Source organism: Lathyrus oleraceus, chromosome 5 (genome assembly GCF_024323335.1).
Source record: "Lathyrus oleraceus cultivar Zhongwan6 chromosome 5, CAAS_Psat_ZW6_1.0, whole genome shotgun sequence".
Lineage (NCBI taxonomy): Eukaryota > Viridiplantae > Streptophyta > Magnoliopsida > Fabales > Fabaceae > Lathyrus > Lathyrus oleraceus.
The window spans coordinates 462,257,554-462,269,614 of record NC_066583.1 but is presented as its reverse complement, the minus strand read 5'-3'; the positions used below and the strand labels follow the sequence as shown (position 1 = coordinate 462,269,614).

At 35.9% G+C, this 12,061-nt stretch overlaps 1 protein-coding gene across 1 annotated transcript; it reads left to right on the top strand.

Annotated features, from left to right (window-relative positions):
• Nucleotides 1–9,468: 9,468 nt before the first annotated feature.
• Nucleotides 9,469–9,915, top strand: LOC127081346 (uncharacterized). Its single transcript, XM_051021612.1, has one exon. It carries the CDS (start codon nucleotides 9,469–9,471, stop codon nucleotides 9,913–9,915), a length of 447 nt encoding a protein of 148 aa, XP_050877569.1.
• The last annotated feature ends 2,146 nt before the right edge of the window (nucleotides 9,916–12,061 follow it).

The following is a 12,061-nucleotide window of genomic DNA, read 5'->3' as shown; positions in this document are numbered from 1 at the left end:
GTTCTCCAGTCATCTAGATTGGTATTCATCAAAGGTAAAATCAGTTTCGTCTAAATCAGTAGATGCTGAAATGGACAACAGTGATGATGAAGGGAGAATCATTTATACTTACAGTACTGCTTTTCATGGAATGGCTACTAAGTTAAGCATAGAAGAAGCGAAAAAGCTAGAATCTGAAGATGGTGTTGTAGCTATATTCCCTGATACAAAGTATGAACTACACACTACAAGAAGTCCTTATTTTCTTGGTCTTAAACCGATTCAAACCAACAACAAAAGCTGGTCGGAAAAACGAGTTAGCCATGATGTTGTAGTTGGAGTTTTGGACATTGGTATTTGGCCTGAGAGTGAGAGTTTCAATGACGCCGGTACCTTCTCATTGGAAATGTGCATGTGAAACTGGTAGAGGGTTTCAAAAACATCATTGTCACAAGAGGATTGTAGATACGAGAATCTTCTACCATGGATATGAAGCAGTAACTGTTGGAGCTAGCACAATGGACAGAGATTTTCCTGCAGATGTTAGCCTAAGAAACAGAAGATGATCCGGAGCTACACAAGCCATGTGAGGATAGCACATTCCAGCCTGCATCATCAAACCAATACTCCGAATTCACTGCAGTAAAAGCAATTGGCAAGTCAGTTAAAATTTCAGAAAATATCCTAAATTGGCATTAAGACAAAACAATTGGAGAAAATGCGTAGGTAGAGTTACCGTTTCCAGATTGTAGTATCAAACGAGATGGACCAGATTCTGAGCATCAAAAGGAGATTACAGGGATACTCTTTTGAACTCCACCATACCAAATCTGAAAACCCTAATTCGTGAGAGATAAATAGGAGGAGAGAGCGAATCAGTAGGGGGACGAAAAAAATTGGGAGAGGCGGAACGACGAAAAAGTTTCAAGAGCGAAAACCCTAATCCCAAAATCAAAGCAAAAATCAGTGTTGAAAGAGACGAAGGGAGAGGATTGAATAGTTACCTGAGCCGCTGAATCACAGCCAAAGGTGAGCACCAGTTTGTTTTTCCTCTAAATCTCTGTTCTGTTGCGTCTTTGGGTTTGAGGTCGTGAGAAGTGAGAGAGATTGAGGAAGGCGAGTTCAGTGAGAGAGATTGAGGAAGGCGAGTTCGTTGAGAGTGATTAACGCAGAAAGGATCGATTGAGAGCTAGAGGGAGATTCATTGTGAGAAATATGTGAGGTTTGAGAACTGAGTTCAGGACTTTCCTTCGTGTCCTCACCTTTCCTTTTCTTTTTTTTATTATTTATTTGCTTTTTATTAGGCAAACCTTTAAATCCCCACTAAGTGAACGTTCAGACTTCTCATTTGGTCATTAAATTTGGTTTATTGGTATTAGTTGTAATTAATTGTTATTTTGTGTACCCAATCCCTAATCTTTTGAACCCAACAGTCAGGCGGCTAGGGTCACCTTTTGGGATTCCTCCTTTTTATTTTAATTAACCGTCCATTAAATAGACCACCCCATTTTTATTTTTATTTTTATTTTAATTCATACTTTAATCTGTTTTGGTTTATATATCTTAGTTGTCATTTAGTTTATAACTAATCATAGATGGCTTAGTGGAGAGAGGGTAGTTTCTAAGTCTTTAGTGGAGTGGGTTCAATACCCATATATGTAGCATTTTATTTCTTTTAGCATTTTATTTCTTTAGCATTTTATTTCTTTTAGAATTTTATTTTATGTTTATGTTTTTATTATACTCATAGTTTCATTATTGTTTAATAACACCGATTTGCTTTCTTTTAATTTCATCATCCATTCAAAACCATTTTAAACTATTAAAATCACACTTTTCTCGATTCAATGTCGAGCCCATTTCCATACCCTTGTAAGTCGATTGCTTTTAAGCATCACCATCAACCTCACATAGCTTACTCTTGGGCTTTCTTACAATGAGCCGGTTCTCTTGCACTTACACTCGTACATTGCATAATGTGTTATTTGGGCCCGATTTAATTATTTCATGATTTTGAATCCCCATTTGACAAAATGTACCCCACTCCCCCGATGTGTAATAATTTTGTACTGTTTTATTTCTTTATTTGTTTGACTGTTTAGTTAGATACTAACACAAGAATAAAATCAACCACTTCCAAAAAATACAAAAATAATGACTCGGTCCAACGTCGAGTATTTTCTCAATAAACAAATCAATTCATTTCTCCCTCCTATTCTATTCCATTTCTTTCAAACTTTCATCAAACGCTTGATTCGACGTCAATCCATTTTTTCATAATCAAAAATCAAAAATATTAATTCATATTCAAGACCTTTTCAATAAGACGGAAATGGAACGTGGTGTATACCACGCACTCGTGAGACTAGGATTCGAGATGTATATCTCGCCAATCCTAGCTCTCGCCATCATCCAAATTTATCCACTTTGTTTTCCCTCAAACACTCATTCAAATTCCTTTTAAACGTCCATCAATACTTGATCTAGGTCAAGTCATTTTCACAACAAAACTCAAAATACCTAATTCTTATTTAACATTTTTTCAATAAAGATGGAAATGGAACATGGTGTATACCGTGCACTCCTGAGGTTAAGATTCGAGACGTATGCCTCGCCTATCTTAGTTCTCGCCATCATTTAAAATTGTCAATGTGGTTTCGTCAAACCCTTTCTCAATCAAGTCTAAGATACCTAAATCTTATTTAACACTTTTTCAATAAAGGTGGAAATGGAATATGGTGTATACCATGCACTCCTGAGATTAAGATTCGAGACGTATGCCTCGCCAATCTTAACTCTCGCCATCTTCTAAAACTGTCAATGCGGTTTCTTCAAACTCTTTCTCAATCAAATTCCAAAAAAATACTTAATTCCTATCTTAACTTCTTTCAATAAAGATGGAAATGGAACATGGTGTATACCGTGCACTCCTGAGGCTAGGATTCGAGATGTATATCTCGCTCATCCAAGTTCTCGTCATCACTCAAAATACATCCAACCGATCAAACTCTTTTCTCGCCGCCGTGCGATTAATCAAAAAACTTTTTTTCATAAATGGAAGATATATTGTCTTAAGTGATACAAAACAATGTTTCGGCCATGATTGTTGAGTAGAGATAAATGACGCTTTTCCGAATGTAGATTTATAAATCCGTTCGATGTGTGGTATGCGTCCACTCCTCATCTGTTTTGGGTAAAACAATGTTTTCGTCGATTAATACAATATAGCTTTCGCTAAAATCGACCAACAAACAAACATTTTTCTACCCAGAACTATGTAAGCCTTGATTTCTCTTTTGAGATACGTAGGAGCAGGATTCTTAAATCTTGTCAGGCCCACTAATAAAAAACTTAGGTTTAGTCCTTCGTCAAAAATCCAAAAACATTTTTCCCCTCTTTTATTCTTTCTTTCCCACCTAATAAATTGAAAAGCCTAACATTTCAAACTAATATTAATGCACACAACTGACCTAATGGTTCCCGTTGAGTACAACGGACGTGAGGGGTGCTAATACCTTCCCCTTGCGTAATCGACTCCCGAACCCTGATTTGGTTGCGACGACCAATAATCATTGTCGTTTTGTCTTGGGTTTTATCGATATTTCCCCTTTCCTTTTTAGAAATAAATAAAGTTCGGTGGCGACTCTGTTCAGTCCATCATTGCGAGCGTGCGATCGCGCTTCGCTTTGAAGTCGTATCCCCATTTTTTCGAGGTGCGACACCTCTGATGGCTTATTTTGATACAATCTTTTTCATGCCTTTCAGATGTATATGTCCAAGTTTTTAGTGCCATAGGTTGATTTCATCTTCTTTGGATATCAAGCATGTGAAAGAGCAATTAATTTCTTGAGATGCCCACATGTAATAATTATCCTTAGAGATGTCTCCCCTCATCGGAACTTCATTTTTCTCATCAGTGACCAAACACTCGGATTTTTTGAAATTAACTTTAAGACCCTCATCACGTAGCTGACTGATGCTAATCAAATTAGCAGTCAGACCTTTTACCAACAAGACATTATCAAGACTCTGAAGTCCTTCATAGGTTAGTCTTCCAACTCCTTTAATTTTACCTTTATCCCTATCTCCAAAAGTGACATAACCAGTTGAGTAGGACTTGATGTTCTCCAATAACTTCTAGACACTTGTCATGTGTCTATAACATCCACTATCAAAATACCACTCTTCTCGAGCTGAAGCTCTAAGATAGGTGTGAGCTATGAGACTAGTGTTGACATGCTTGGGTATCCACTCCTTTCTCGTGTTAGTTACCATTTGATTAGCCTTAGGCTGTGATGGATACCTGGGATAGCCATACAATTTAAAGCATAAAGGATTTATATGACCATAGTTTCCATAGTAATGACATCTCTAGCGCAATAACTTGTCTCCAGTTTGAGTATTCTGATGTCTGGCACGATGTTGAGTCATATATTTAGACATTACAGGCTCAGGATCCCTTTTAGGAAGTACACAATTGGTCATAGAGCTTTTGCCTTGTTTGTCCAGAGATTGATAATTAAAGGCAATCCCCCTCAGATCTCCATCCACTTTTCTAACTTGCAAAACTTCATCTAACAAATTAGATCCCTTTTTCAGAATTCTTACAAGCATTGTCATGTTATCAAGTTTGGAAGTCAACAGTATCACCTTATCTTGAATATCAGAGATGGTAGATTAATATCTTTCTTTTTCAGCCTATAACTGAGATATAATTTTCTTCTGTTTTTCTCCTAGCTGACACACGTCTTCACTTATAATGCATAATTATCTGTAGGAGGTAGCCAATTCCTTATATAATACTTTTTCATCACATGAATCTTCATCCGATTCATATCTTTCAATTAAAGCAGTTACATGTTTAACAACTTGATCCTTAGGTTCACTTTCAGAGTTATCATCATCAAACCAAGAGACAAACAACCAATTTTTTTGTTTCTTGAGATATGTAGGACATTCTATTATAATGTGTCTAAATCCTTCACACCCATGACACTGAATGCCTTTACCTTGATTGGATTTCTCTTCAGTTCTTGTTCTTTTCTGAAAGTCATTGTTATTCTTGATGTTAGATGGAATGTTCTTGACATTTAATCTTGATTTCCTGTCGATTTTCTTTAGCACCTTGTTGAATTATCTTCCAAGTAGTACAATAGCATTGGTCTTCTTCATCTTCAATGTTGGATACAAAAGCTATGCACTTGTTTTTCTTTTTAGATTTGTCACTAATACCCAATTCAAAAGTTTGGAGAGACCTAATAAGTTCATCTACTCTCATGGTGCTGATGTCTTGAGCTTCTTCAATGGCTGTGACCTTCATATCAAATTTCTTATGTAGGGACCTGATAATTTTTCTAACCAATTTTTCTTTTGGCATCTTTTCTCCTAAGGCAATAGATGAATTAGATATTTCAAGAATACTTATGTGAAACTCATGAATATTCTCACCATATTTCATCTTTAGATTCTCAAATCTGGTAGTGAGGAGATGGAGTCTAGACATCTTCATTTTAGATGTGCCTTCATCAGTAGTTCTGAGGATCTCCCATGCATCTTTAGCTACAATACAAATGTTTATCAACCTGAATATATTTTTGTCAACACCATTGAATAAATCATTCAAAGCTTTGGAGTTTCCAAAAGCCAGTTCTTCTTCTTCCTTAGACCAGTCCTCTTCAGGCTTTAGATCAGCAGTAGCCTTCCCATCATTGTTATTCATGACAGAATGTTCCCAGCCCTTGATGACAACTTTCTAGGTCTTTCTATCCATATATTTTAGGAATTACACCATCATTGCCTTCCAATAGTCATAGTTGGATCCATCTATGATGTGGGGTCTATTAATAAATCCTCCTTCCTTATCCATGGTACCAGAAAGTATCTTCCCCGAATCTTATCCAGAAATAGAGCAAGATGCCTGCTCTGATACCAATTAAAGTTATGGTAAGCAAATCCTGGATGTCGTACACGATGTCACGACACACCAGGGTCAACATATTGTCACACCATAAATAATATTAGGATTTAAATAAAAGCACGAAAGAAAATAACATTAGCAGGTTTTAACCCAGTTCGGTGCAACGTCACCTACATCTGGGGGCTACCAAGCCAGGAAGGAAATCCACTATCATAGAATTAGTTCAAATTTATAAACAACCTTAGGTTTTACAAACTTCTCACCTAATCTCTACCCGTGGACGTTTCTATCTAAGACTCTCCTAGATATGAGACCCCCCTCACTTCCCTTCAACCATACAACAATGATAACAACTGAAAACAATCAAAGAACAGAAGACACACTTCCAATGAAACAGAATACACTCTTGCTTAAAAGATCATGAGTGATTCATAATTACAACTCAATAAAATTAGTCCAATTCAAGTATCAAGGAGATGCTAGAATGGCTCACAAATAACAAAAAAACTAAACGCTAACACAAATAATATTCAGCATTGCTTCGATACCTTCTTAGGTTTAGAAACAATCTCTAAATAACATTTGAACGACATGGGCTTCGGGCTTGATTTACAGCAGATCCAAGGACTCTGCACAATCTTCTGCAAATTTGATTTCAATCAGATAAGATGTTTCCTAAAATGTTTTAACATCTTTACTTCAAAAACACGTCAAGGTAAAATAGTCTTTTGCTTTTTAGAAAACACGCTACTTGACTCACATATTTCGTGAATAAAATCTTCAGTGTGTCTTCAGATATCTCATACAAGGAAATAAATATTACAAGATACTAAAACAGACCACACTCCAATATTGAATCAACATGTCAAGACATCTTGTTCAACATCTGACTAGAATACTTGTTTTACCAAAATGCAGCCAATCACTACATACCAGACCTAACAAATATAATCTGAAAAACATTTAATTGAATTAATTTATATTTTAGATACTAGTCATATTTTTTTCAAGATTTTGCAAACACCGACTTCTTCCTCTTATACAAACCCTAAAACTTAGAAGTTTGATTTCTTCTTCATCCTCTCAAATCAAACCAAAGTAGATTCAATCATATTTGCTATTCAACATTTTGCTTAACATTTCGCATATGGGAATTGCGTTGGAGAAAGGAGGACAAAATTTCATATGGGTAGTAAGGCCACATATTGGATTTGACATAAACTCTGAATCAAATTTGAATAGTGGTTACCATGAAGGTTTATGGCTAATATTCTAGAAACAAAAAAAGTAAAATAGTAGATGATTGGGCTCCACAAGTTGAGATTTTGTCACATGGGCCAATTCCTGTGTTTTTTTGAGTCATTTGGGTTGAAACTCGGTGTTGGAATCGTTGATTCATGGTTTACTAATTCTTGATTCGTCTATGGTAGATGGAAATCTTTTTAATTATAAATTTTTGGAAAAAGAGATTGGTTTTTATGATGAAGTTGCTAAAGGGAAGAGTTGTGAGGTGAAGTACGAAGATTTTGCTGAGAAAATTAAATTAGTTATGAGTGAGAGTAGTGAAAATGGGTTGAAGATTAGAGAGAATACTTGTAAGAAATGCTGTGAGAGATGAAAATAGAGATGAGTTTAAGGGTTCATCTATTAGGGGTATTGATGAATTTTTAGCAGCGTGAGCAATAAGATGGTACATAATGAAAAATATGTGTTTGGAGATCATAAATTTCAGTAATATATTATTATTCGAATTTGAATCTATGTTCATTAAAATTGTGATATGAGTGAACTAAAATGGCATGATTGTTTTTTAATATATATATATATATATATATATATATATATATATATATATATATATATATATATATATATATTATTAAAGTAATAATAATTAAGAATTTTATATTTAAAAAAGTTAATTATTTTTTAAATATCTAGTATTGCTTACTTCGTGTCATAATGGTAGTGTTACATTTTAAATAAAGATGGCACATGTGAAAAAGTGGAGGGAGACTGGAGAAATTTTTAGAAAAGTAAAGTTAAATGATAAAAAAATTGAATTTTAAAATAGGAGGACAAAAAAACTAAAAACACATAAATAGAGGGACTAAAATAAATTTAGGCCTAAAGAGAAAATAGGAAAGAATGTCTATCTATCATGCTATAACGGACAATAGTTAGTTAGGAAGAGGAAAAAGTAGTTGGAAATTACTCAGAAGGATTGTTAGATATAATCTAGATTCAGAAGTGGTGTTTTAACTCAGAAGCAAAAGTTACTGAGGTTGCTGTTCCAGAAGTGGTGCTTAGCTTCTGAATTTTTAGCATTAGTTTGTTATGCCTAAGTGCATTTTGATTTGTGTATTTAAACAAACGTGTAACTAGTTTTTCATAACGTGAACAAAGTTTGTCTCTCCTTCAAAGTTTGTTATAACTGTTTTCTATTTCCTCTCTCTCTCTCTCTCTCTCTCTCTCTCTCTCTCTCTCTCTCTCTCTCTCTCTCTCTTCTTCCATTTTCATTTTCATCTTTGTGCACAAACAATTGGTATCTAGAGCTCCAATTCGACCTATAGGGAAACACGAGTGTACGGTGAGGCGTGTGTGATTGATTTTGTTTTCTTGAATTCACGTTGAATTCACGATCAAAATCATAACAAAATTGCATTCTTGATTTTGTGGGATCGAGAAACACGAGTGTTTTGGTGAGATATGAGATCTGTTTGAGTTTCAGTGCACAAGAACGAATATGAACGGTGAAAACAGTTAGAATACTAAGCTTCCGGTGTTTGATGGAAATAATAAGAATCAATGGATGATTCAAATGCTTGTGTTATTCGGTGCTCAAGACGTTCTCGATCTTGTTTCTGATGGGCACGTTCCGGTTGCAGCAGATGCAAATGAGGAATAGAGAAACACAGAAAGAGATACAAGGAAGAAAGATCATACAACGTGTTGGTGCGAATGTGTTTGAGAAAGTCGTTGTTTCAACAATGACGAAGGCTACATGGGATATACTGACATGGTAATACAATAGTGGTTCGTCAGTGAAGAAGGTGAAACTTCAGTCTCTATGTAAGCAATATGAGAATCTCAACATGAAGAATAATGAGAAGGTATTTGATTACATCTTTAGAGTGATTTAGATCACCAATGAGATGAAATCTTACGGAGAAACTTTATTAGAACAAGTAATCATTGATAATGTATTGAGATCTCTTACTCCTCAATTTTATTACATTGTTATAGCAATTGAAAATTCTAAAGACTTGAGCACCATGAGAATTGAAGAGCTGCAAAGTGGTCTAGAGGCACATGAGTTGCGTCTGATTTAGAGAACCTATGAAAGAGAGGTATAGTAGGCTCTGAAGGCGTCTTTTGGGAATAAGAGTCAAAGGAAGTCTTGGTCAGAAGCCAAGAAGAGACGTGATGGTGTTTTTCAGAAGTCAGAAGCCTCTAATTCTGATGAGAAGAAACATCAGAAGGGAAATGAGAAGTTTGACAAGAAGAAGGTTCAATGCTACTGTTGTAAGAAGTTTGACCACTTTGTTGATAATTGTTGGTCAAACTAGGAAATGAAATCAGAAGAAGCAAAGATAGCCAGAGGAGATTCTCATGATGAACCTGTTCTATTGATGGCTTATGAGCCCGATGATGGATATTTAATAGCCTGGTGGTATATGGACATTGGCTGCTCATATCACCTAACTGGAAACAAACAATGGCTGCTAGATTTTGACTCCAGAAGGAGGACAAAAAACATATGTGTGGATGATAAATACCTTAATTCTAAAGGTATAGGAAATGTTAAAGTCAAGGTGAAGAATGGAAAAACTGTTCTGATCAAGGATGTTTGGTATGTTCCTAGCATGAAGAGAAATCTGATAAGTGTAGATCAACTCATTGAGAAAGGTTTCCCAGTTACTATGAATAATAATCTATTGAATTTGTATGATTCTGATCAAAAGATAATTATGCAATATGAGCAGGAAAACAACAAAACATTCAAGGTGAATGTGTAGTCAACTGAAACTAAATGCCTTAGTGAAGAGGCCGCTGAAGGTGAGAGTGAGCTATGGCGCAAGAGATTGGGTCATCTTAATTTCAGAAACTTAGGGCATCTGAATTCTAAGAAGTTGGTATATGGAATTCAAGATTGTGAAGCCTAACAAGTCATGTGAGATATGCATGAAAGGTAAGCAACCTAGATTGCCATTTGCATCAGAAGTAGCCCCAAGAGCAAAACATGCTTTGCAAGTAGTACATTATGATGTTTGTGGACCATTTAAAGTACCTCCACTTGGAGGAAACAAGTATTTTATGGCTTTTGTAGATGAGTTCACAAGAATGACATGGGTAAAACTCATCAAGTTTAAGAATGAGGTGTTTACTGAGTTTTAGAAGTTCAAGGTGAAGGCTGAAAAACAGAGTGGTCAGAAGTTGAAAATTCTTAGAACCAATGGTAATGATGAGTACAACTCTACAGAGTTCAGAAGGTTCTGTAAGGAGAATAGAATTAAGCATGAGATTACTGCTCCATACACTCCTCAACACAATGGTCTTGCTGAAAGAAGAAATGGAACTTTGCTTGATATGAGAATGAGCATGCTGAAAGAGAAGAAACTACCTCACACCTTGTGGGGAGAAGTTGTTGCCATGTCAACATATGTGCTTAACAGGTGTCCAACCAAGAAGCTGAATGAAATGGTTCCTATTCAGAAGTGGACTAGAGACAAGATAAGTGTGATCCATATGAAGGTGTTTGGTTCTGTTTGTTATAAACATGTTCTAGATGCTAAAAGAAGGAAGTTGGATGACAGAAGAAGAGTCATGTTGATAATTGGGTACCACAATACAAGTTCTTATAAGATCTATTGTCCTGTCACTAACAAAGTTGATGTCAGTAGAGACGTCATTGTGAAGGAATCAGAAGCGTGGGATTGGAGTAAGTCTCAATCCAACTCTGGTGTAGTGCTAACACCTGAGTTAACTTATGAAGATACTTCAAAACCCGAAGGTTCTGTAGACAAGTCAGAATAAAAAAATGATTCTAAAGCTGACTCTAAAGAGGATTCCATCTCTGAAGATGAGTCTGAAAGTGACTCAGAAGCTGAAGGAGACTCTGAAGATGAGTCCGAGTCTAAAGGCAAGTCTGACTCTGAAGGTGAAGCTGATTCTAATCCAGATTCTGATGGGGATTCAGACTCTGGTGGTGATCTAGACTCTGGGAATATTCCAGACTCTGAAGATGGTCATACCTCTGAAGGTGGTACTTTTGGGGTTCCATCATTTGATATTGTTCCAGCATCCAAAGAATAGTTTGAACAAGTTCAGAGGCCGCAAAGAATCAAACAAATACCAAGGAGATTTGCAGAGTTTGACATTTTGAAAGATACTAAAGTAGACTCTGAGGGAAAGGTCATTCAGTGTGCCATGTTAGTAGACTCTAAACCAGTTAGTGTTGAATAAGCGCTCAAGAAGAAAGTGTGGCTAAAGGCCATGAAATAAGATCTTGAGGCTATAGAAAAAAACAAGACTTGAGAGTTGACTGAGCTTCCAAAGGCAAAGAAAGCCATTAGTGTCAGATGGATTTTCAAGGTGAAACTAAAGCCAGATGGATCAATCGGTAAACAAAAAGCAAGGTTAGCAGCAAGAGAATTTCTTAAAAGATTTAGGTTAGATTACTTTGAAGTGTTTATGCTTGTAGCTAGACATGAAACAATCATATTGGTGATTGCTATAGTTGCAAATAGGAAGTGGTCTCTGATACATCTGGATATGAAATCTGCCTTTATGAATGATCCTTGCAAGAAGAGGTATACGTATCACAACCTCCTAGATTTATGAAGAAGAACAAATAATGGATGGTGTATAGGTTACATAAAGCGTTGTATGTACTGAAACAAGCTCTTAGAGCTTGGAATCTGAAGATTGATTCATTTTTCAAGCTGCAAGGATTCAAAAAGTGTGAGATGGAGTATGACATTTATGTCCAACATACTTATGAAGATAATATGATTTTGGTGTGTCTTTATGTTGATGACATATTGCTAACATGAAGTTGTTCGAAAGAGATAACTAAGTTCAAGAAGGCGTTGGTGAATGAGTTTGAGATGACTAATCTAGGAAATATGGTGTATTTTCTAAGGACGGAGATCCTGTACTCTG

What these genes read in the sequence shown, in the direction of transcription:
- LOC127081346 (XM_051021612.1), top strand. Translation starts at nt 9,469, where the DNA reads ATGAAATCAGAAGAAGCAAAGATAGCCAGAGGAGATTCTCATGATGAA.